Genomic DNA, 27418 nt, shown 5'->3' on the forward strand with positions numbered 1-27418 from the left:
AGTCCATAACTATCAAGTCATTCCATTTTCGCCATGAAAGAACTTACAAAAGGAAACATTTGATCCAGTGTATCATCAGCAGCAAAACTCATCATCTTTTCTTGCTTAAAATTGTCTTTTATGCTAATATATGTAAATAATAAATGTTTTGCTATAATACAAGTAGTACTGATCATAAACATCATACCAGATGTTCTACCTACTATCATAAAATTATACAAAAATAATAATTAAACCATGCAACATCATTAAAACTAAATATACATTATGATAAGTTGAATAAAAATAGCAAAATCTTCCTTATAAAAATATAAATATATTGCAAAAATATATTCTTTTATAACCAAAATTAAATTCTAAACAGACACTATCTACTTTCATTTTTATAATTTTTTACTATTTTGTATATTTTTTATTTTAAAATAGATCTTCCTCAAATTATAAGAACAAAATATTCCACTGATATCCCTGATTGAGCTGCTAACAATTTACATCCGTAACTTTTTCAGCATAAATTCATAGAAAACCACTTTATGTGATTTGAAGGAAATTATCTTGAACTTACTAATATTTACATTTATAAAGGATTCAAATAAGAATTTCAGAGGTGCTGATTCTAATGTTTTTGATTTATTAAGGACTAGTCCATCTTTACGCCAGGAATGTGGAAATTTTAAGGACACACTCTTTATTCAAGAAAAGGGGAGCAGTTACTATTTTTCGAGAAAAGGGAGAGAAGCATGAAACTTCAAGTGTTAAAAATTTGAAAAAAAAGGGGAGAACACAAAGAGAATATGCAAACACCTCTATATTCTTCTTATTTGTCAATCAAAGTAGATTTTATTTGAGATATTTTTGTAATTAATACATCCCATCATAGTCCATTCCACCATCATTGTCTGTAGGATAAAGAAATCATAAAACAAAAGAATGGTTAATAATTAAAATTGCATTGTCAAAAAGAAACAATAATAAAGACTACATGTACACAGTAAAAAGGGCATCTTGTTAAGCTTTTTGCAGTAGTGTTTTGCTAATAGACGTATCTTTAACACAGTAAGATTGCCAAGAGGGTAGCATGGGCAGATGGAACATCTTACTGCCACCCCCTTTCCCCATGTGAGATGCTGGCTACCAGATTTTTGGAGATTTGTTTTCGTCAAATTTTCATCAAATTTTGCCTCCCTGAAAGTCATCTCCCCCCTCTTTGCACACTGCCTCCCCGGAGAAAAATTGTGGCTATGCTACTACTTCAACAACAGAAAACTTATAAAATAGAAAAACATTTGTCTTGTCTTGTCTGAAGACATAAAGACATATTATTTAATTTTAACCAATAATCCAAATTTTCATGTGCTACACATACAATTTAAGTGCTACAAATGCAAAATCGATAAAACTATGGCCATATGTTAACCAAACCGTATTTTTGGCAAAATTACCCTTACAAATGGTTAAGGGGTTGGCAGCTTGTGCCACACATCCCTGTCGAAAAATAATTTCTGTAGGCCTACCCCCTGGGAGCATTCTCCACACCTGTGCTAGTTGGTGGAAACTGATTTATTTCAGGGGTAGGGGTTATTATTTTCTATTCTTGTAGGTAATGTTTCATAATCTGGCCTTTGATTAAAAACAAATACATAAAGCAGCTATTGACTTACAAGCTACAGGTCCTGTATTGCTGCCTCTAGATCCCATAGCCCAGTTGCTGCCACTAGATTCCTGCCTTATGGCATATTCTACCACTTGATGAACAAACTTGTATTGCTCCTGTAAAATAGAAAATTAAAATGCCAGTTTGATTTGAATTTTATGAAAAAAAATCTAAATAATAAATATATCAATTTATGATTGACTTTTAATCTTATACGGTTTGAAGATTACATATTGTATATGTATGGATTATGAGTGACACATGATATGATAGTGAAATCAGTCTACAAAAAGAGTTATGGTCAAACCAAAAAACATTTCAATCTATTTTTCAATCTATTTAGATTGATTCTTATCATCAATCGTTAAAAGAAATATTTCAATGGGCCAATTTAAGAAAGTACATCATAGATATTAGTTTGCACATCAATTGATTGGTTGGTGCAGGTTGACTGATTGATTGAATAGTGATTTATTGATAAATTGATTGAATACTTTATTGATTTGTTAATTGAATTGATTGATTGATTGCTTTCCTTTGTCTTTCTTGATTGATATTCAACTGGTATTTGTTTCCTTGCATGCCATGATTGATTGATTAGATAAGTGATTGATTGATTGATTAATCATGATTATTGAGTAACTGATCAAACACTTAACATGGTCTAACCATACAGTTATTTTGCAATTGATATAATGATTGATTACTCTAGATTGATTTATTAATTGAAATGATTGATAGATTGTTTTCCATTTGTCCTTCTTGATTGACATTTAATTGATATTTGCTTACATGATTGATTGCATGATTGATTGATTAATGGATTGATTGATTGAATGCTTAACATTGTCTTACCATGTAGTGTACAGATAGTTTGCGCTGCTTCCTCAGTTTGGCAACGGCACCCTGGATGTCAATAATAATGTGTCCTGCTGATAGTTGTTGTAGCAGCATATCAATGGCTGTAAAGAGACCACTCCTACCAACACCAGCACTGAAAAAAATCATATGGTCATTGGTCATAAATATTGCATAGGGACAAATCACAACCTGAATACCATCCCTGCATACAGTGACATAGATTTATTTTTGACTTTGGGGGTTTATGGGGTTGGAAATTTTTTAAATAGATTTATGGTACAAATGCGTGTGAAGCACAAGAAAAACTTTGCCACATTGAAGCTAACCTAGTGGAATATCGTACAAAAGTGGAATAAATTTGTGCGAAGCGCTCAAAAATTTGCATTTTTTTTTGTTAAAATGGCCAAATATGAGGTAAATTTGGTCAGAAACCCACATACAGGTGTCAACATGGGGGGGGTGATTGTATGGACCTATGAAAATATATTTATAATTTCCACTTGTATAGTAAATCCCATACATAAATGGCATACCTGCAGTGTACCAGCATACTAGATCCAGCCGTTCTACGTGGACTTTGGTAGCGTATGCTCTGGATGAACTGTAGGAATGAGGGTACATTCCTTGGTAGGTTACCTTCAGACCATTGATGGTAATGATATTGAGTTACTTGACCTTTCTCGCCATCCTATAATAAAAATAGACAAACAAACAAACAGACTAACAAACAGAAACATTAACAGCAGGGCTGGATTTTGGGGGGCCCTGGCCAGGCCAAAAATTGGAGGCCTCCAAACTCACCGTGAGGAAGGCATGTTGACTCTCAAGTGGTCAAGTTTTGGTTTAGGTATAAGACTGACAGTGGCAGCAAGAGCATTCAAATTTAGAGAGAGACAAGCATATAGATCTTACCAGGACATTTTGCGTGCAAACAAATTTCAATTTCAGACTATTTGAGCCCAAAATGAAGGTGAATTTTTCTCAGTGGAAAGATGGGTGTAGGAATGTGTAGTTGAAATGTGTAGCATTTTCAGACTCTTCTGTATGGCTCATTCATTAGGAAACTAGTTTTGAAAAGTGGTGCTTTTCCAAACTTTTTCACCCAAATTTCGATTACTTGCCTGTTTTTAAAATGTAAAAATAAAAGCAATGATTCTTTATTTAAAAGCTTTCATTGAATGAGGTTTTGCACTGATCTAAATTGAATTCCTATCAAGGGACCATTCAATATTTATGCCAGAGGAGGAATGCAAGTGCGAGTTTTGAGCGGGGAATCAAATATTTTTTTGGTGGGGGATTTGAATTTTTTATTTGAACCAGGAGGGGGAATGTTAAGTTTTAAATGGAGAAAATTGGAGTGGGAATCCAAAAAAAAAAAAAAAATTTGAGATGCGAGGGGGAACATGAATTTTTGCACGTGCATAAATATTGAACGGTTCATTGGCAATCTGATCTTGAGTATATGCACAAATCAGTAAACACATCATACATACATAATATACATGGATTTATAATGCACATACATATCTAGCTCTAGGTGCATGAACAAACGAAAGCCATAGGCATGAAAAACAAAAACTTCTAACTAAATATTGTAGCCAAGCCAGCAAAAAAAATTCATTTGGGAAACAAGTACGACTTGAGATGTTTAAAAAAATTCTCAACGGTGGAGGTTCCATTGTGGTATTGGGAAGTAAGGACCACAAGAAGGAGTAGGTGGTATATTGTATGAATATAATTTTGAAGGTAAATTGGGAGCCGAGCCATTGACACACTGATAAACGATGGTGATTATTATACCAATAACTTGCTCCTTGACTGATAAACAATGTGGATCAGACACGATATGGAGTGATATTTCCTTATGAGTTTGACAGACAGCCAAATTTGAATTAGCGAACAAGGGACCAGCACTTTAGCACCAGAGGGCAACATATTAATTGTTTAACATTTATCAGCAGGTACCTGTTTATCAGCATCGACCGTTCTGTGCTGCACCTTTAGCTAACCCTGTATGCCGCCCTCTTTCACTTACTTATCATGCTGATTACTGTCAACAAATTGATATGGAGCCCTCTGGAGCTAAAGCATCGATCCCTTATTCGCAAAATAATTCATGTGTAATATGAATTTAATGAAAGACGAATCCAGATTTGGCTGTCTGTCAAACTCATAATAGACAAACTGCTAAACAACATGAACAAAATCACAAATAACACAACATGTCCCTTGCACCCAATTTTATTTGAAATATTTCTTTTACAACAGCTCAGTTGACAATTGCAAAACTATAAAATCCCTACTCGAAATCTACTCATTAGAAAAATAAACTTAAAATGTTCAGAGTTAAAATATTACCTACACAAATTCATATTTACATATTTTGTCAAGTATTGATTGATACACCCTATATATTTTACTCATTCAAAAATAAAACATTACAAAATATACTTTCTATATTATCTTAGTGACTGTTAAATGGAAATATAACATACAAAATGATCTAATCAGCTATTCCAGTTGAAATCCATACACCCCCTATGTCAGACATGACCTTAATCTCTCACACAGGGAGTGTAGATTTCAAATGGAATCATCCATTCAGGTTACCCCCATTTAAAATCTACACTCTCTGTGTGGGAGATTAAGATCATGTCTTCCATAGGGGGTGTGGATTTCAACTGGAATAGTCCAGTGAACAGAAGTGCCAAATTTCACACAATAATTTCATTTGGTTTAGGGATTTACAATTTGTTAGGGCACTTCTGATGCATAACATGCAAAAGTGACTCATAAATTTTATCTGTATGAATTAAAAAACCACACCGTGGGATATTTAAGCAGTATTTATTTATCGAGAATTTTCAAGTTTTTAATAAGCAGTTTTATAGTTTTGTTTTATTTGCAATTATCAAACCCATCCACTTTGAACCCTGGGGATCAGAAATATATTTGAGTTCTTAAACTAAACTGCAAAAAGCTCAATAAAAATGACACAAAAATCCCCCCTGTACAGTAGTTACCAATTATAGTACTGACTCATATATACAGTAATAGGCTACTTAGATTAACAATGAAGTGCTGTGCCGTTTACTTTTCCATATAGCATTGCCTATATAAGGATACTAAAGGAAAAGCTTTCTTTTTCACATTTCAGTGGGAACATCATTATACATAAATTACAAGGAATTTAGACATTGATTTATAGACTTCTGTGTAAAACATTATATTATCTACAACTTCTTGTTTTTGTTGGCTACATTTGATGTTTAATAAAAAAGTTCTTACTTGATATGATACAGGATAAAATCCATCCATCCAATAGGCTATTCCAGTTGAAATCCCTACACCCCCAATGGAAAACATCATTTTATCCTCCCACACAGGGGAGGGTAGATTTCAAATGAAGTTACCAATTCAGGTACCCTCATTTGAAACTCACAATCCCTGTGTGGAAGATTAAGGTCATATTTTTCATAGGGGGTGTATGGATTTCAACTGGAATAACCCAATCAAGCAAACCAGAGAAAAATGGCTTCCTTCTATTATGTATGTGAAGGTTTGAATCGGAATCTTGTAGTAGTAATTGTATGCATGCAATGCAATGTTATGCAGTTGTGATGAAATTCCATATCTAATATTTGAATTCTGGGATATAAAATGTACTCCTTTGGAAGCTTAAGGGCTGGGGTATGAATGTTTGGACAGTATTTATTTTGGGACATTAGAGCACATCAGACATATCGAATTGCATTCTGAATACGAAGAATGTCATTCTGATTTTTTGAAATTTGCAATTTAATACACATTTTATGGCAAATCATTAAAAATTGATATTTTTGATATTTAACAGTACTTGAAGTAAACTTTATAAACCTGATGATTTATACTTAAAGTGTATGTAGGTGGGATGAAAAGCCGACGATCAATTGAAAATGTTGACCTTTCGTATTGAAGATATGGATTTTTTCCCAAAACACCAAAAAAAAAAAATAGGCCTTTTGGGGAAAATTGAATATCTGGCAACTTTTTTCATCAACTTTCATGACCTTGTGTATTTGGAGCACAATAGTCTTTTTGTCTATGTCTACAGCTAGTAAGTGTTTCCATGTGTCATTTCAATAAGAAATTTCATTCAAATTCACTATCTATTTGCTATGTTGTTTTATCTACTCGAGTTAGTTTAACATCAGCCAGTATTTTAATTAATCATATGTTGAACAATGTTCTTAAAACAAAAAGCCAGAAATCTGGGTTATAGCAAAAAAGAATGGTTCCAAAAACACCTCAAAATTTCCCAAGAATATATAATTTCCTATACTACATATTTTAAAGTGTGTCATGTGTCCTCCGCTTTTCTCCTTGTGTCCTCTTATGGGAATTAAGGATATTAAATTATGCTCTTATAGCATAAAATTAAAATAAAATAAATTGTATTCATACCACATATCCAATAGGACATTTCACCACGAGTACACTATCGATTGATAAAATAAACTGCTCTGTTAAATATGAATTTTGAATTCTGGTAAATAAAAGGTACTGCTTTGTAAAAAAATCAATTTCATGCAGAGGCTTTTGTTCAGTGTCTTAGCCAGTCACTCGTCATTTTGGATGAGTAGTATGCTCCTGGGACAGGCAAAATTAATGCCTCTAGCAGATGCAGAAATTCTAGAATAATGCTTGAATAAGTTCTGTGAACTCAAAACAAGACCAGACTAGTAAATCAGGGCTATATCAATATCCATTTGAGCTGACTGGGCTCCCAGAAGGTGTCTGGTTCATGTTTCAAGGTAAACTTGGTAAACTCTTGGACAGGAAGTTTTGGTGAAAATGACAGGCACTTGCCATATCCTAGCTAAGACCTTGTTTTTGGTTGCAATATTTGAATGATTTATGAGCTAAAAATTAAATATCCGGCAACTCTTTTCATCAATGTGTGTACTTGGATCCCAATGTAATTTATGTTTACATCTACATGAGAGTTTTCATGGGTCATCTTAATATAAAACCTCATGAAAATTCACTAACTACTTGCTATATTTGTTTTAAGTACCGTTTAGTTAGCTTTGACATTAGCCAACATATTAATCATATGCTGGGCAATGTTTGTTAATAAAAGTCTGAGAAGTAAGAAAAGCTATTCCAAATAAAACCTTAACATTTCCCATGAATACATTATTTCCTATACTACGTAATTTAATTCAACATTCTTCGCCATTCTGTACTTTTATCCTTGTATCCTTTATGGGAATTAAGGATTTTAAATTATTGCTCTTATTAGCATAAAATTAACATAAAATAATACCACATATCCAATGGGACATTTCACCTCAATTTGTTGTAATATTTTACAGACATTTACACTACTGATTGATAAAACAATTCTTGTTCACATAAATATATACTAGGAATAAAGATTGTCATTCAACAGACACATTTATGGTCTGAACTGACTCTCCAAATGACTTGGTGCTCAGAAGTAAGACTAAGTAGCTATCATTACTTGATCGGCGACGGTCGGTCTGTTGATTGATTGATCGATCAATCCACAAATTGATCAATAAACTGACTGATCAATCAATCAATCAATCAAGTACAGCACTACATACCATACAGTTTGTATTAAAGTGCATTTGCTTCTTGGAACTTGGGCAAATTAGGCTATAAGTTCTCTAAGTCACTTCCGAGCCACACAATATGATACACATGTTATGCTGCTTACATTTTTTATGCAGCTATACAATTACAATTTGACAAAATTTATACAAATAAAGTAAGAGAACCAGACCTAAATTTCCATTAAATCATTTGAATACAGATTACATGTTTATAGTACTGTGTTTTATAGATAGTACTGATGATAATTTGGTATACAAAAATAAGACTGTACAAGTTTACTTAGAAAAAATATACTAAATATTCATTGAATTCACCTACTAATACTAATACATATGATATGTCATGTCCACACCTTGATGGTAACAAGCAATTAGCCTTCAGCAATACTTGATTCATCTTGCAGCCAGATGGGTATAATCTTGATTGACTGCGATAAAGACTAGTCATCAGTTAAGTTCCAATGTTTGTATCTTTCACGATAAATTTAGAAGTTTCTGTCCTCTATCATTGTGATTACATTCCATACTGCCATTATGATGTGACATATCGCAATGCAAACATATTTTATGAAGAAATTAACTGATTAATAGTTCAATGTGCATATATAAGTCCATTTTAGGAAGGGGGAATCACCCAAGGTGTCGACAGATTCCCATCAAGGTGTCTAGAGATCCCCATCAATAGACATGCCTCCATTGCTATCTGTAAAATCAAAATTATAAAATGAGAAATCAAATTAGGCTCTCAAGTGTCACCACTGGTTGAATAGGTTATTTCAGTTGAAATCCATAAACCCCTATATGGAAGACAAGACATTGTCTTGTACTTCAGGAGATTATGGTCATGTTTCCCATAGGGGTGTATGGAATTGAAATGGAACAGGACAATTCACTAAATAGTATGGGCTTTGATTCTTCACCTCTCCCTCGCCTGCTCAGTGCCAGAAATGGGTAAGTGTAATAGCTGCCTTGTGAACATTTGGCAATTTACACACAGTATATTGTACTCATCTACACATGGCAGCTATTGCACTTACCCACTACTGGCACTGAACTCTATCCCACCCCGGGTATAAGCCCCCGTCTGCTTCATTTTGGAATAGAATCTGTCAGCTAGTGAGGAAGGCTCATTCCAGAGTGGTTTGGTAATAAGTGTCACATAATTGTGGACCATATTGTCAACATATGAATCATACAATATAAACACTGTCAGTCAACAATACGGAGTCAATTCCTCGAGTAAATTTATCTGGACATGTGACCAATGCATATATTGCTGACCCCCTGCATTGACCTCGCTATTCAAGTCTTAGTCATTTTGAATTGGAATAGTTGTGCATAGCAAATTTATTAAATATTCAAAATATTAAATATTCAAAAATCGTAACTTTTTCACAATATCCTCAAACTGTAATTTCAAAAATATCTAGACCTACCTACGGAAAAAAATATTCATCTACGGAAGCAAGTAACTCATTTTGCTTTAAAGGAGGAATTCTTCCTATTCAAATACAATGGTAGACCACCTGCTGTGCTCGGGGTCATATTCCATAATGCTAATATGTCTGTGCCCATGGTGTCACATGTCCAGTAAATTTACAAAAGAAAATTAACTCCATATTGCCGACTGACAGTGTTTATAGTGTTTGATCCATATATTGACAATATGGTCCACAATTATGTGACACTTTTTTACCAAACCCCTCTAGAATGAGCCTTCTTCAGGTGGGGGCTTATACCTGGGGTGGGTAGGGCTAAAAATGTGATCTTGTTGATAGGAAAGGAAATTACCTAATATGTTTGTTGTGCATCTGCACAGGGCAATGTTACTGCAAGTGCTAAAACTATGGAATATGATTAGTGCCACTACATGTAATATTAACACAACATGGACTTGCTCAAAAAAGGATAAGTCAGAGCAATGATCACAGGTCAAAGTGCATCATCTCTTTCCTTGGAGTTTGGACTAGATTGTCTTTTTCTTGTGAGTTTGGGCTAGACTTGTCATTTGTCACAACATTAACACTAGTCTGACATTTTTCTGTGCATTTCATTTCTCCCAGCGATTTATGATTCAGCTGTGAGTTTTGATTCTAGGCTGTGATTTTCGCAAATTATTACTTTTGTTGCAGACATTGTTCTTAATCTCAATGTTTTTGACAAATTTGCTTGGTAAAATGTTTGGTATGTTTGTCGCAAGGGCCAAACAATGGCTGTTTTTAATTTCATACAGTTAAAAAAATCCCCACAGCCCAAAATATGGGATTTTTATGTCGCTTTACGCCTACATCTCTATATACTTACATGCCGTAGGCCCTGCTCCACTAGCAGATGATCCCATAGCCCAGTTGCTACCACCGTCCATCATCACCTCATAATTGGCTTGTTGTTGCATATACACCTGCACGGCACGGTGAACAAACTTGTACTGCTCCTGTAAGAAGAAATACACAAAAATGAGCAACTGCTATAAACAGGGGTGTGAGTGACCTCTATTGAAAAAAGAGGAACTTTGTTCAAAAAAGAGGAAAAAAGAGGCAAAGCACAGAAATATGCTCAAAATGGGCTGAAAATGAAAGAAAATGCTAAAATTTTGCCTCAAAGGAATTTCCAAAAAGAGGAATTCAGCTTAAAGAGGAGATTTCACACCCTGTATAAAGAATGGTGTATTTTGCACTGCAAAATTTCAAACATTCTTCCTAATTTTTTAATTTTGCAAATTTCAAGTTGCACTTAATTCAATTTTTAACATGTTTTTTTAATTTTGTATAAGCTAAGAAAAGGACTACTACACAGGGCTGTCAACTTTTTGGAATTGCTTGACATGAGACACTGTCGAACAATGGCGTACCGGGACAGAATTAATGTTTGCCGACTACAATTGTTTAATTTGACCCATGATTATTTGAGCCAGGGTGCACAAGAATTTAAAAAGTGTGGGAGGAGGGGAACTATTTATTTTAAAAATGCTTGAGATTTTTTTTTTCGGTTTTAGAACATGGCATGAGATTTACTTCTTGCTCATATGTGTGACTGTCACACATTGAGCGTGACAGTTAACAACCCTGGAAACAGCTGCTGTGTATGTTGGATATCTATCTGGCTAATTTCAATTTCTTGAGAACCAAAAGATTAGGAGCAGTCAAACATTGAAATACTTGCCTCACTTTGGACCATGTACCGTCGTTGTCTCCTTAACTTGGCGCATACACCAAATACGTCAAGTGTCTCACTGTGACCTGCAGCTAGCTGTTGTAGTAAGATATCAAGAGCTACAAAGGTACCTGATCTGCCTACTCCAGCACTAGGGGATAAATAATGGCATAAAACTATTAATAAACAGATTGAGAGATTGTGATTTCACAATATGTGGCTTATGTAACAAACTTCCATTGAAATCAGGTAATAGCAGAGTAATAACTAAGTGTAAGCCATACGACACAAATCATATTGACTATACAAATATTTTCAATTTTTAACCACTGACCAAACATAATCTTATTCTGAAGTCACATGAACACACTTTCTGAAGATAAAGTTGATCAAAATTCCTTTTAACAGATCAGCATATGTAATAATGCGGTGCCGCTGATTGGCTGCTCATAAAATTTGCCGATGGTCAGCAACAGCACGCAGCATTGATGATGCCATGTCCAGTAAACATATATTGACAGGGGATGCATACCTCTGGGAAAAGGAATTTTGATAGACCCCTTACTTAAAATAAATTGTCTTCATGATTAGACATTGTCTGGGTACTCAAATTACATTTTGACAGGGGTCTGCCACTGGAACTCTTTTTTCTTCAGAACTCTAATATCACATAGGCCTACAAATTACCCACAATTCAACAGTTGATATCTCACCTGCAGTGCACAACTATTCCTGGTCCCGATCTACGAGGATGCTGGGCACGCACTGTCTGCAAGAATTTCAGCACAGAGCGTGGATCCCGTGGGGCACCTTGGTCGGGCCAATTGCGGAATTGGAAGACACGCACATGGCCTTTAGATTCTCCATCCTGACGGCAAGAAACAAACGAGGGAAGTTGCTTTTCCACGATCATTTTTCATCATGCAAGTAAGCGGTTTTTTGCAGCAACAATACAATTTGTTGATACAAGTTACAATTTTCATTTCGTTTCATGACAACAGAAACTATTTTTTCAACATTTTTTTTTATACTTCAGTTCCGTCTATGTCTATTAACATTATTCAAGTGCAGTTTTGTTTTTTGCAGAAACAGTACCACTTGTTAGTTTTAATAATGACTACAAAAACTAAATCAACTTATTAAATGTGCATGTCTACTTACATTTCACCAACTGACTATACGCTGGCGGTTACGTAATTAATCGGATTAATTACCATAGCAATAGGTGAAAACAATTTTGAACATATCGCTGTACTACAAGCAGGTTGCACTCATCACCTGTGTATGTCTGCAATCACAGATTGAATACAATACTGGTCTTTTCAAAGATACTAATCTTACAGGTACTTTGAATTTTGCATTGGTAAATCTTGTATTTTCTCTACTTACAAGGCTTGTTTGTCTTTGTTCGGTTTTTTTCCTAATGCATTAAATTTTGTTTTGCTTATTGTAAAATTGAAACATTATGTATAGGGTGCCACAACATCACGCTGTGCGTTTGGTGGCATCCTCATCCTCTGTTTCTCATATACTTTTGTCATATAATTTAAAATGTTCCACACTGTTTTATACAAGAAAATATTATCTGTATTATGTTAACATGTATTTTGAATGGATGAAATAAACTAAACTGAAACTGAAGTAATTAGCCTGATATGGTTCAATGAAGAGGTACCGCGTAACGTATCAGTGCAGCGTGGTATATTCAAAAATTGTTTTCACCTATTGCTATGGTAATTAATCCGATTATTACGTAACTTCGCCAGCGTATAGGCAAAATGTTGATGTTTTATACTAAATAGTGCAAATACATATGGATGAAACACTAGCCTAATTTCATGTGATTAAAGGTTTGCAGAGATGTGTTAATGTTGGATGTATCGTAAGCCCAAAAAGAAGTTTGTATTGCCAATAAAGCTTCAATATCAAGGTCGATCAATTGGTTACTTTTTTTAAATATATTATGCCACATACAATATTAACAAATCTAAGTTCACCACAAAACACAATGGTAAACAATGATTTAAATTTTTTTTTTAATACATCATCAGAGTTCTGTGGTACGAATTATAAAGAGGCAAAATATTTTGTGAAATTTATAACAATTTTATCAAAATTAAAATATGAAAAAACAAAACAAAAATGCAACACTATGTTTTCAGATTTTTGGATCGGTCAGAAATACAAACTTCTTTTATTAGGCATTATGATGACACTTGCATACTTGCACTCATGAGAAAAAAAAACCTCACCAATTTTTTTAATTTTTACCTAAGGTTGAGGAAACCTGTTTTTTCAGTTCTTTGTTCTTTACAAACCTGAAACAGAGCTTTAAAAAACTGAAAATTTACACTTAATTTAAGGTAAAACAGGCTGAATAAAGACTGAAAATGGAGCAAAAATAACTGAAATTTGCTGAAAAGTTTTAGGCCTCTCTTAATCTATTAAAAAGAAAAAATTGAACCTACCTTAGAGATTTCAAATGTCCTGACTGTCCATTCTTGTGTGTCCGATTCACTGATTAGTTTCACCGTCATTCGGCCATATTGGGCTTCACCACTGTCTGGCCAGTACTTCTCACATTTGACCTAAAATTCATAAAAATGAAATTACTAACTTAATTCTTGATTCAAGACTACCTTATTCAACATACAAAATCCTGTTGTTCAGTATTTTGTATAAAGATTTTGGTTACGCACATACCATATGACCTCAATCTGTGTACTGTTAAATTCATTTAAGTAACTGAGTAATGTGTCTTTTGTTTTAACCTTCCATATATTAATGTTTGCAATGCTTGATGGTATACCATCTTGAGGTCTCCTTGAGATCAAGTTATTTGTCAAGCTATGTGTTAAATAAAATTGAGTTATTGAGCACCGCTAAATGTTTGTAAAAAAAATTGGTATTCATAGCAAAGAAAATAGCAAGTACTGTGTTACCAAACACATCTCTGTAAGGTGTACCATAGTGACAGCTTAGGTTCTAGGTTACAAGTCAATGAGTCAAGTTTTGAGTCAAGTCATGAGTCAAGTTGAGTCACATCATCAGTCAAGTTACCATTCAAGTTATGAGTCAAGTTATGAATCAAGTTGAGTCACATCATTAGTCAAGTCACCATTCAAGTTATGAGTCAAGTTATGAATCAAGTTGAGTCACATCATTAGTCAAGTCACCATTCAAGTTATGAGTCAAGTTATGAATCAAGTTGAGTCACATCATTAGTCAAGTCACCATTCAAGTTATGAATCAAGTTACAAGTCAAGTAAAGAGTCAAGAGTCACATCATTAGTCAAATTACAAGTCAATTTAGAAGTCAAGTTACAAATCACAAGTCTAGTTATGAGTCACATCAGGAGTCAAGTTATGAGTCACATCAGGAGTTATTAGTCAATATAGCAAGGAGTTATATAAGCTTTCTTACCCTTCCATTCTCCACTAGATTGGTGTTCATTATGATGGTAGGAATTTCATTTTCCCACACCATCTCCCAGAAGTCTTCAATAGTATTAGGCAATGGACCCTGGGTTACTATGTACTCATTGTTGCCATGGTGACCCTGAATATGAAAACAAATCAGTTTGGCTTATTTACAGATTGAAATAAACATTAAAATAGATATTTGTGCTTTGTAATAAGCAAATTGAGGAAAATGTTACAAAATATGACATAAAATAATGTCACGTTAATGAACAGCTATCAATAGACACTATTTGAGACAAAGAATTGATAATCCAATAATGTATGGTTATTTTGATTGAACTTGTACTCACATCTACATAGCTGGCATTAATGTAGTCCAAGCCATCAGGTGGATCATGCAAACAAACACGATTAGTATCATCTGATGAAAGAAAAGAAATAACGCTATTAATATATTAAGATCAAACTTTATTCTGTTACTCTATAATATTTTTGGAGGTGACGTCAATGCATTGAAGCAGGTGTTTCACACGTGTATTTATGTGGCGTCTTTAAGCTTTAAGCTTGTACACACCAGAGCTTTGACCATCCAATAGCTACTTGAACTTGTGCCTAATGAAATGCACTCTGATGACACTGCCACATCAGGGTGAAAAATGGTAAATACATAAGTAGTATAAAGGAACAAGCTTTTGCGGGTGAATCAAGGAATATATGGTAACGGCTGCAGTAAAAACAGATCGGGTGAAGGTGAATGCGGGGTGATGCGAGTTAACCTCACCATCAACCACCATTTGAAATGGTTAATAGTGGTGAATATCCGGTAACATTCTCAGTAGAAACAGTTCAGGTGAAGATTTCGTGGGTGACACATGAAATTAGCCTACTACAATACAGCAGAAGCATTCAAAATCTGACCTTGAAGGTCATGAAAAATATTTCCTGGACTTCCACCTTCCCCACTAAATACACAAGGAGTGAATCATTACCCTGCATTTACAGCCTAGTAGAAATTACTCGATGAAGGTGATAGGATTAAAATGTGGGTAAAGGTGAATTGGCAGTAATGTGAGGTGCTCAGCATAAACACACTCATTGGGCAATAGGAATGCAATGGAGATCTTACAATGTGTTGCTTTCACTTTCACTTTATGTCGAGCATATCCAGTGTCGAGCATATCCTCAACAGCCCGAAAAGGTTGCCCCAATTTCGTTTGAAAAGTGAAGAGCAAAAAAAAAAAAAAAAAAAAAGGATTTATAGGCGCTACCGCCCAAAAGCAACACATTTTGATGTGTATAGTACAATTTTTTCACATTTTCCGCCCTTTTTTTCTTTTACTAATTCTTTTTTGCCGCCCGTTCTTCTTCCGCCGCCCTCTTTTTGCTGCCCTTCTTCTTCCCTTACGCCCTTCATTTTGCCGCCCCTGCTTTGACCCTGGGGCTGGCGCTAAAAGCCCCCAAATACGCGCATGATATCTAGGCATTAACAGCTGAAATCTTCGACCAGGCACAAGTGACCTGGTGAACAAAGGGGGTCACCATAGATAACTGGTTGGGCAATTTTTACAGGACAGTCAAGTGTAGCCAACAATCAGGCTTGTTACCCTGATCGGAACCGACTGTAACAAGGTCTTTTATCATGGGTCATCTGCCCCGCCTTTACCAGATGAGCCACACGGAGAGCGGATAAGATTTTTTTTTTAGTCCTGCAGGGAATTGAACCCGGGACCTCTCGCACCAAAGGCAAAGACCTTAACCAGTGTGTCAAGCTGTTCCCCCACTGTACAAGGATTGCACTTAACAATAGAGCAGCTATTCACATAAGATGTTTTCACTCACACCCAGCCTTATTTACATTATCAAACTTACATGGCAGGATATTTCTGTATCTGTTCTTCTCTGGAGCATTGGTGGCAGCATTGCATGGCAAAGTGGCACCAATATCATTCAGTTTCTATGTATGACAAAGAGGAATCACAGTGTTAGTACATATTACATGGCAGGATATTTCTGTATCTGTTCTTTTCTGGAGCATTGGAGGCAGCATTGCATGGCAAGTTGGCACCAATATCATTCAGTTTCTATGTATGAAGAGAGGTATCATAGTGTTAATATTTGGACCAATGAATCTGAATTTTAAGGACTATAATGTCAAGGGCTGTGATATATGTTATATTTTATGTCATATTTTAACAGTATTGATCATCACTTGTTTTAAAGCAAACTGTCCCCAAACAAAGATTACGAAATTATTAAATAGAGTTAAATATAGTTTATACATCTACCTCGAGTCACAAGCACTAGCTTTGAATTTCAGCATGTTCTGCGTTAGCTTAGCATTAATTGGTGCATGTACATACTTTTATGTGCGCGATCAATATGCCGCATATGTACATGCAAGAAACCATGCTAAGCCAACGCAGCACACACTGAAGCTAGTGCAGGTGACTCAAGATAGATATATAGACTATAGAAGTTCAGCACTGGCCGATGATTATTACACCCTGTTTATCAAGTAAAAAAGGATAAGAGTCAAACTAAGGTCAAACGATTTAAACTTACATTGAGCTCTTCAGTGTAGCGTATTCCACCACCAGCATTCATCATTCTCATGTGCTCACCAAACTGATCACAATAGATAGGCCTGAAAACAAGAAATACCATTACAATTGATTAATGCAAGACTAGTATGAAAAGGAAATAATAAGATGCAATCATTCAATGTTTTGGTAAAAACAAAGTATGTTTTAGCGTTGCAAATATTTTTTATTTTAATGAGATATGCATTATCCTTTTCTTTTTTTTTCCCTCCGACTCAAACTCATTCAAAATTAACATAAGATAACCTATTAAAACTTACATTCTTATACATATAAATTATTATGAAAAATTTTCACTATAATGAAAGATAAAAAGAATTTATCGCGTCTAAAATCATCTGTCAACTCGAACACGGATTGTTTGCAAGTGTCGTGATGATGACTTGCTGAACGTGACAGTATAACCGGGCGCCTTATTCGCTGTCGTAGTGCACGTTAGAATATGACCGTTACTAGGTCAACTGGATCACGCTTTCTTTGTTACAAACCACTGATGGAAATGATCACAACACAAAGCTTATGGCATATCAAAATTCGGAACAGGTGTATGAGCCCGGCTTGGAGCAGTAACCAATGGTTACTAACGTGCACTACGACAGCGAATTGTTAATTTTGCACCTTCAAACATACAATCCATCTCAAAAGTTAGGTCTTTATAGTAGGAAACTTTCTTTCGCGAAGGCACCATGTCAACAAAGCCTAGAAAAGTTGCTTTTTGCCATGTAAACTTTTTTCACCATTTTCTGCTATTCCTTTTCTCTGATCGGCACCAGATAAATCAGCCTTCCTTTTACGCACTATTAACCTGTGTAAATCAACCAAGGATCGTAATTCACAGTGACATCAGACGCGATCAATTCTTTTTATCTGTCTTTCATTATAACTCAAAGGGTTAATCACACGATTCTTCCACCATGTTTTTACAACATATTTTTACAGACGTTTTAGTAAAATGATGCAAAAATTGGGTACATTTTATATTCTTGTGATTTACAGCATTTCTCAATTTCATGACGTAAGCAACCAAGACTTACTTGCTCCATTGTGATGTCGGAGAGGCATAGACACGTGGCTTAGCCGTCGGTTTATGAGGCTCTGATCTAGAGGGAGGAGGATGGCGCTTTGGAGCTGGAGCTGGAGCTTGATACGATCGCTCAGTGGGTGCACGATGTGAGGGTGCGCTTTGCGAAGGTGCACGATGCGAGGGTGGTTGGTAATAATTGGTGAAGTCATTCATGTGTTTTTTCTCCATAGGTGGTGTGCCACTGCTGATTCTTTTCATCATCAGTATGTGCTTGTCTTCTTCGCTATCCTCAAAGAAATCATTCTCACCTGGGTTACCACATCTAGGAGAAAAAAAGAAAGTACAAATATGATTCACATTTATCTTAAGGCAGGACCTGGGGTAGTGCTAGCCTTTGAAAATTGGGATCGAGTAAGGTCTTGTGTTTCGAAACAAGTGCGCATTTTTATATGAAACACTGTATGCATGTTTCTTACATGCTGGGCTGTAAGAAGCTAGTGATCACTGGGCTATTTCACTTGGAATCCATACACCTCATATGGTAAATATGACCTGAATCTTTCACACAGGGAGTGTTAAATTCAAATGGGATTAGCTGAATGTGTGAATCTGATATGAAATTTCCACCCCCTTTGTGGGAGATTAAGGTCATGTCTTCTGTAGGGGTGTATGGATTTCAACTGGAATAGCCCATTGAGTGTAACCTGATTATGATCAGTTTTCAATTGGGTTTTGGATTGTGGTAAAAAATACAAAGGTTCATCAAATCTCATTTTTGTATACCAAGAGGGTATTGAGGGGGAAAGTATTCAGTTATTTTATTCTACGCATCATAAATCTGCAATTTTCATCATAAAATAATAAAGCCATAAATGATGAAATGATATTAGTTATACATAACATGTTCAATCTGAGGCTATTGACAGACGTGTTGATACTTAATTCCGTACAGGCTGTATGCATTGTAATTAAGTACAAAAAGTAGTCCGGTTCAGAACAGTAACCTCAGTTCGTGCACTGTCTACAGTTATAACTGTTTGGTAGGGTTTCTGTGCATTTTAAGCTGAAATAATGAGGTATAATGAATGAAACCCCACTGGCTCTCTTGGTCGTTTAACATGGCCCTCTATAGGGGTTTTATTCTTGTAATTATGACATTAATTCAAAATTGATCTGTTGTCCTACAAACACAACAAATTTGGCTGATTCCATTTACATGTAGGTGTTAGGTGAGACATATGTAAAAATATTACAAAATATGCTAACAAAATTAACCAAATTTATTAAAAAAGATCATACATTAGGGCTTTAAGAAACTGAGATGAGGTATTTGAAGAAAATTCACTCTACTTTGACAATTGCTTTTTGTTATGTTAGATTCCAGATGATAATTGCAATCATTTTTATCATCTTCTAATCGTTATCATTATATTGATACCCTCAATATATAATAATATATGGTGCATATGTTACATATTTATGTATATATTTGTTATAAGTAGTTTGATAACCTACCCTCCACAGCATACACATAGAAGAATGAAGAGACACACAACAACAAATGAAACAACAGCTGCCAAGCCATACACAAACCATAACACATCAAAACCTGAAAAACAAAACCAGGTGGAAATGTATTGTAATTAATATGGTCAAAACTTTACTGATATCTGGAAATAACGCTGAAAATTAACAAACAATATAAAACCAGCACCAAAAAACACTGACATGATCTCTCATGCACACAAAGGATCACCATGCAAACTCATTGAAAAGTAAACTGAAAAATTATTGGTCATTCATTAGTCAAACCATTCACTTTCTGATTATATTTCAGCATTACACTGAATTTTTCATTAGGATTCCTTTTAAATCAAATATTATAGCCTTTTGGAGGTTGGGTTTGGGTAGAGTTGTTTGGTGGGAGGTGGATGTGTGAGGGGATAACAGCCTTCTCTCAAACACAAATGAGGCCTCTAAAGTGAGTGGCAATGATGCTATGCCTGTCCAAGTTTGACAAAGTATTCAACATGACGTTTGGGTTGGGGGTTGAGTTGGTGGAGGTCTATGTGTGAGGGGAGAATACCTTTCTCTCAAACACAACCGAGGCTTCTAGCAGATAGTGGCAATGATGATATGCCTGACCAAATTGGACAAAGTATTCAACATGACATTTGGGTTGGGGGTAGAGTTGGTGGGAGGTGGATGTGTGAGGGAAGAATAGCCTTCTCTCAAACACAACCAAGGCTTCTATATAGTGGCAATGTCTGACCAAATTGGATGAAGTACTCATTCATGACGTTTATTAAGGTAAGGCAAACCAATCTTTCAGTTTAGTCTTAGTAATTAATGAATAGGTTAGTAATTAATTCACTCACCTGTGGACAAAGGTTCTGACCATGGTGTATCTGTGTAGTTGCCATCACGGCCATAAGCACGAATAGCCACACTGGAATATAAAGAGAATATTGTCATGGTCAGTCTTATCCCCAGTTGTATATTAATGAAGTTGCGTATATATTTCTAATCTATCCCCAGTTGTATATTATGAAGTTGCGTATATATTTCTAATCTAATATGATAAGGTGGTGCATAAAGCTCAACTACCCATGGATGTCATAAAATTGTCTTCTGCAAGGGTAACAATCTGAATCTCAACCATTTGTATGATTTGCATAAATGCAAAAATTCGTCAGCCATCCATCACTTTTGAAAATAAATTATCCATCGTTACTGCCATGGGATGGAGTGTATAAGTAACTTTCCTCTTCATAAAAAAGTTCAAATTTAGCGTTAGTCCTGGTCATCTCATGAATGTAACAAAACTAATTATTATGTTTCCTTACATTTGTTCAATTTAGACAGCATGCTAACACAGGGTTTATAAAAATCTGACTTTATGATACTAACCATGAGAAAATGTTTTATGTACAAAAAATGCTGACAAGTATTTCAAGAATTTAAGCCTACCGATAATATGTGTAAGATTTCAGCCATCCATTGCAGTAATAGAACTGATCATCAGGGCAGTCTTCTTCAGTACCGATAACAAACTCAGTCTGCGAATCTTGTCCCTGGCCTCCGCCAACTTGACGTTTGGCAATATTTCTGATAAATGGATTGTAGCCGGGAGGCGACGCCTGGTAACCTGGCCATACGTGTTGGGTTGAGCTGATACGATAGGTTTGAGGTGGCTCACCAACCTGACTTAGTGAGATCTCATTGTCTCCTAGTAGATAAGGAAAATAACATTTTGTAAAACTGCAGATTTTTGTAGAAACATTTGTGCAAAATACAATCACATGCAAAGCTAATGGGACACGTAACACAGCTCAAAGAACCTCTCTCTCTCTCTCCTTATTCAATACTTGATATCAAGGGATTAGTACCAGAAGGGCCTATCTGAGAGTACTCAATCACAAAAGTGAGGACAGTGTGAGCTCGGGACCTTGTGTAAGCGCTAGGTGACTAATAGCTAGCTTGGCATACATCATCTGCCTTTTTTTGGCAGACGCCGCCACAATAAAAACATCTTTTCTCACCTTGTCTGAAGTTTTATCTAATTACCTTTTAAAACAAAATGTATGGTATATTTACCTATTTAGAATTGTTTTTATAATTTTATTACCGATTTATTCATGATTTAACCCAGTAATCCTCACTGGATAGAAAGCACTATTTGAAATAGCTGCCAGGGGTCATACTTTAAGATGTGCATATTGGAAAATGCTGAAATTATCCAAATGTCTATGCAGCAGCTATTGCAGATAGGACCACCTGGTCCCAAACCATTGACACATGCTACATGTTTAATCCAACACTGATTGGAGGGGTGGGGTTTGGAGATGGATTTCAAATGGATGGATTTATTTAAATATGTGATCAAGTGTCCCTGGCAGTTTTGAACTTTTGACTTGATTACCCTTCATCAATCTTCTTCTTGATTATTTAAACTTTGAGCATATTACTATTAGACACTTTGAGATTTGATTATGTTGTCTGGTAGGCTGTTTTACTCTCTTATGGTCTGTGGGCAGTGAAGGATTTGATAGTTTTCTTGTGGCGAAGGCCTTGTCGGATCTCCAGTGTTCGGAACTGGCCATAAGGTATGTCAACAAGTTCTTGTGATTACATATAGCTTATTAATCAAACTGCATTGGGCTATTCCTGTTGAATTCCATACACCCCCTATGGAAGACATGACCTTAATCTTCCACACATGGGTTTACGTTTCAAATGGAATCACCCATTTAGGTAACCCCATTTGAAACCCACACTCCTCTATGGAAGATTAAGGTCATGTCTTCCATAGGGGGTGTATGGATTTCAACTGGAATAGCCCATTGTTTACCTTACTGACACAAGTAGAATCCTGTTGTTATTGGAACTCAAGTGTGATTGGAATTTAGGGGTGTGAATTTGATCAAATCTCAAAGATCCTGAAACTCACTCACTAGTAGTGCTCATGTTTTCAATATTTACATTGGTACTTTATGGTAAGGCCTAAAAATTTCTATTGCTTTTTTGGCTTCAAAGTTATGATGGTTGTTAGGTTGGCAAACATGGGGTTTTTTTTTCATTTTTCATGGACCATATATATTTTTCATTGTAAACAACCTTACATTGAGAAGTCAATATATGGGTATTGACAATTTTTTTAACTGTATAATAGTCTGAGAGGTTGGCATTCTTTTCCATGGTGAAATCATTTTTGGACATTTCCAAAATTTGGGTTTGTTGAAAAAGTCATGTAAAAAAAAAAAAAAAGAATTGATGAAAGTATGAAAAAAGTATCTTTTGTACAGTAAACCTGTTTTGGGAAATTTTCAAAATTTGGGTAAGTTGAGAAAGGGCAATATAGAGACTTTTTTAGGTTTACGAATAAAACGTGTTTGTACTTACTTGGATTAGGCTCCTCTGCTACCAGTACAGAGTAGTTAGCCACACGACCAAATATGGGCAGGAAGAAATCCTCACGGAAGGTGATTGAGATGGAGTTAGCTCCTTTCCTTTCAGTATCTGGTGTTCGGTACGGGGCTTGCCCAGTGTGTGGTGGTGCTGTACAATGAAAAAAAGAAAGAAAAGAAACAATATTAAGTAATGACATATGTAACTGGTGTGTGTGTGTGTGGGGGGGGGGGGTGTATGTAGGGCTGTATCTGGTGTGTGGTAAGGGGCTTGCCCAGGGTGTGGTGGTGATGTACAAAAAAAAAAGAAAAAGAAATTAAAGTAATGGTAATGAGTTATGTAACTGAGTATGTGTTGAGATGCATATATGCAAGTGGTGCATTCAAACTCTGGAGATGTGCATCATCGCTGTTCTGGCAAACCTCATAACTCCAATAGCTGCAATGTGTTAAATATGAACAATACAATATATTGTGTTGTACATATTTAACACATAGCAGCTATTGGAGTTATGAGGTTTTGCCAGAATAGCGGCGGTATGTTATATACATAACAATTGTGGAGCCTATCACAACCTTGGAGCTCCACAGTTAGAGTGTCTTTGAGCCATAGAGAGGGTATAACACTCATTTTGTGATAGGAATACCTGTACAGTGATTGTATGGGGGTGACACTTCAGTTAAAATGTGTGCGTAACACTGTACAGTTGGAAACTCACATAAACTCGGGGTGTGTAAGTGTGTGTGAGTCCATACACATGCATTGGGGTTATAGTTGTAAGAGTGGTTGAGATAGAATAAGTGGTTCCTTGAAATCTGGTTTAGCAGAAATGTCATCATGTTATATTTGGGTTATTAACCATAATCTGTGCACAAATATATTGGTACATTATGACAGAGAAATTACATATTTTCACGATGGGCACACCCCAACGCAAACTCATATAATTACCTGTTTCACGAAGTGGTACAAATAGTCCAAGATGATATGGCGCCCCTGTACCAATGTTATTCACAGCTACTATGGTAAATGTGTACCTGTAACCGACTGGAAGGTTGTCAAACTGGTATGACAACTGGTCAAGTGGCAGCTCTACCTCCTCACTTACAATGTCACCCTGGTATATGAAGCAGAAGAATTAAAGTTTAAATATATTTTTATTTCTCTTATCTCATATTAAATACCCAATCAATTTTGGTGAACAAGCAAAAACTAGGGATTGATTTTATGTCCTTTTTTTTTTGCAAAACATTGTCAAATTGAATATTTTTAGCTTTTAAAAGCAAACCATAGTGATGATAATGGTTCACAATTATTTTGCATTTGACATTTTATCTATTCTAAACACATTTCAGGATATATGTCCCCATTTTTTATATTGTGTAGTGAGATATTTTGCCGGGTTAATTTGTTTGCATTTTTTTACAATTCTGGACAGTTTAGTGGGCATTAAATTTGTGTTTCTAAATATAATCACATTAATTATTTGTTATATTTCTCTGTATTTTAGCCCTTGGCCACCAATGTGAAATAAATATATATGAAATGATGATAATGAAAATAAGTGCTATGTGTAATAAATATTTTCGCTGGGTTAAAAATTTGCAGCTGCCTGACAAAAAAAGTGCAAAAATTAAACCCCCATGAAAACTTCCCACTATGCAGTACAATCTTGACACTCTTTCCGCTCTAATAGGCTCTAAACCCCCATGAAAACTTCCCACTATGCAGTACAATCTTGACACTCTTTCCGCTATAATAGGCTCTAAACCCCCATGAAAACTTCCCACTATGCAGTACAATCTTGACACTCTTTCCGCTCTAATAGGCTCTAATTCTGTTAAACCCCCATGAAAACTTCCCACTATGCAGTACAATCTTGACACTCTTTCCGCTCTAATAGGCTCTAATTCCGTTAAACCCCCATGAAAACTTCCCACTATGCAGTACAATCTTGACACTCTTTCCGCTCTCATAGGCTCTAATTCCTTAAACCCCATGAAAACTTCCCACTATGCAGTACAATCTTGACACTCTTTCCGCTCTAATAGGCTCTAAACCCCATGAAAACTTCCCACTATGCAGTACAATCTTGACACTCTTTCCGCTCTAATAGGCTCTAAACCCCCATGAAAACTTCCCACTATGCAGTACAATCTTGACACTCTTTCCGCTCTAATAGGCTCTAAACCCCCAATAACCCTTCCCACAATGCAGTACAATCTTGACACTCTTTCCGCTCTAATAGGCTCTAAACATCCATGCTAACTTCCCACTATGCAGTACAATCTTGACACTCTTTCCGCTCTAATAGGCTCTAAACCCCCATGAAAACTTCCCACTATGCAGTACAATCTTGCCACTCTTTCCGCTCTAATAGTAGGGATGACCAATGAACCATCAACTTGATTAGAACACTCCCATAGACATGCAGGGAGCTCAACTGTGCACTGCTTGCACATACATTTCTAAATTGATCTCATTCTTTTATTTTTCAATATTTTTCTGTAAAATTTGGGGAAGTTACTGCCAATTATATTTTGTAACTATCTTGCAAATTACAGCAACATAACTTATTTTGTTTTTCTGTAAGTGCGAGTCAAAATTGGTCCATCGCCACAGTGCGCTTAATTGCCAGTGGCTGAGTTTAGCACTGCTCAAGAATGGCACAAAATATTCAAATCAGTAAGATCAGGTGAAAAACGTGGCCTACTGAGCTGTAATTTGGCAGAGTTGCCAGTAATACCTCTATCATACCCTCTGTAAAAAAGTTAAAAAAATTGAACAAGTAGATCTCGAGTTACAAATTAAATCACCAGCTTCCCTTTGGAATTTTTATATTCCTTTCAAATCATGTTAAGAAGACACCTTTTTGAACATAAATGTGAAGTTTCGTGCTCATTCGATGTATTGTTCACCTGATCTTAACCCTAAACGCTTTCTTATATTTAGGCCTATAATATCTACAACTTGCTGCTGGCTATACCTTGTTTAGGACTTTCAAAAGAAGTACCTGAATGTGCAACCATAACTGTTTCAAAATAGCCCGCGATAGTCATGCAGGTAACTCCGAGGTCAAGCATTGAATTGGTTTGAACAAAGATACTCATAATGTATTGAGTGCTACTTTGGTTTGAATGAGGAATACTACAGGAATACAAATGAGCATGAGGAGGATAATCTCTATTGTTGTGAATGAGTCAATGACCTTCAAAACTTAAGATTTTGTTTACATACACCTACTAATTGGTCATATTAAACCCAATAACATTGAAATTCTTGGTTGTGAAAAAAAAGTTCACCTACTTAGTGCAATTTTGATTTTGTGCCATATCGGCTATCTTGGATGATTTTTGGCAAATGTTCTCTAAATGCATGATTTCAATGCCTTGGTTTGAAAAAATAAGTTATGCCAGTGACTAGTTAAGTGCCATTTCATAAGAAACCCCTTTGATACTTTCACAATATGCTTGTTTCATGTTTGCAAATATGTTAAAATAAAGAAATATATAAAGGTAAATATATGCTTATGCCAATTTTGCTCCCAACTGCTATTTTTGGACCTTGTCATTTTATTTCGCTCCAATGACCGGTCAGAATGGGAAACTTTGATAATTCATAATTCAAAAGTTTTTGACCGATTTTGACCATTTAACCACCAAAATACTTCTGTTGATTAGTTCTACTCAGAAAACAATCTTTTGTAGCAATAGGGTCAACATGAAATGTTGATGGTTATCCCTACTAATAGGCTCTAATTCCGTTAAACCCCCATGAAAACTTCCCACTATGCAGTACAATCTTGCCACTCTTTCCGCTCTAATAGGCTCTAATTCCGTTAAACCCCCATGAAAACTTCCCACTATGCAGTACAATCTTGACACTCTTTCCGCTATAATAGGCTCTAATTCCGTTAAACCCCCATGAAAACTTCCCACTATGCAGTACAATCTTGACACTCTTTCCGCTCTGATAGGCTCTAATTCCGTTAAACCCCCATGAAAACTTCCCACTATGCAGTACAATCTTGACACTCTTTTCGCTCTGATAGGCTCTAATTCTGTTAAACCCCCATGAAAACTTCCCACTATGCAGTACAATCTTGACACTCTTTCCGCTCTGATAGGCTCTAATTCCGTTAAACCCCCATGAAAACTTCCCACTATGCAGTACA

General features: G+C 35.7%; 1 protein-coding gene across 3 annotated transcripts in view; it reads right to left on the reverse strand.

The window, feature by feature from the left end:
- Nucleotides 1-241: 241 nt before the first annotated feature.
- The window catches only part of LOC140166548 (tyrosine-protein phosphatase 10D-like), a 43208-nt gene continuing 16031 nt past the window's right edge, over nucleotides 242-27418 (reverse strand). Inside the window, exons 10-25 of one of the 3 annotated variants that reach the window (XM_072190037.1) lie at nucleotides 24196-24361; nucleotides 23239-23394; nucleotides 21307-21565; nucleotides 20715-20785; nucleotides 19852-19945; nucleotides 18347-18658; nucleotides 17275-17356; nucleotides 16582-16666; nucleotides 15063-15133; nucleotides 14714-14848; nucleotides 13758-13877; nucleotides 3049-3203; nucleotides 2510-2648; nucleotides 1662-1770; nucleotides 840-899; nucleotides 243-629 (exon numbers count right to left, since the gene is read on the reverse strand). In XM_072190037.1, coding sequence (XP_072046138.1) covers nucleotides 862-899; nucleotides 1662-1770; nucleotides 2510-2648; nucleotides 3049-3203; nucleotides 13758-13877; nucleotides 14714-14848; nucleotides 15063-15133; nucleotides 16582-16666; nucleotides 17275-17356; nucleotides 18347-18658; nucleotides 19852-19945; nucleotides 20715-20785; nucleotides 21307-21565; nucleotides 23239-23394; nucleotides 24196-24361 — 1992 coding nt within the window. In that variant the 3' untranslated portion in view covers nucleotides 243-629; nucleotides 840-861. Of the gene's footprint in view, nucleotides 900-1661; nucleotides 1771-2509; nucleotides 2649-3048; nucleotides 3204-6599; nucleotides 8840-10440; nucleotides 10571-11298; nucleotides 11441-12002; nucleotides 12158-13757; nucleotides 13878-14713; nucleotides 14849-15062; nucleotides 15134-16581; nucleotides 16667-17274; nucleotides 17357-18346; nucleotides 18659-19851; nucleotides 19946-20714; nucleotides 20786-21306; nucleotides 21566-23238; nucleotides 23395-24195; nucleotides 24362-27418 lie in introns of those variants that run through there. The other 2 variants (XM_072190036.1, XM_072190035.1) reach the window with 2 other exon arrangements.

Source organism: Amphiura filiformis, chromosome 12, assembly GCF_039555335.1.
Source record: "Amphiura filiformis chromosome 12, Afil_fr2py, whole genome shotgun sequence".
Lineage (NCBI taxonomy): Eukaryota > Metazoa > Echinodermata > Ophiuroidea > Amphilepidida > Amphiuridae > Amphiura > Amphiura filiformis.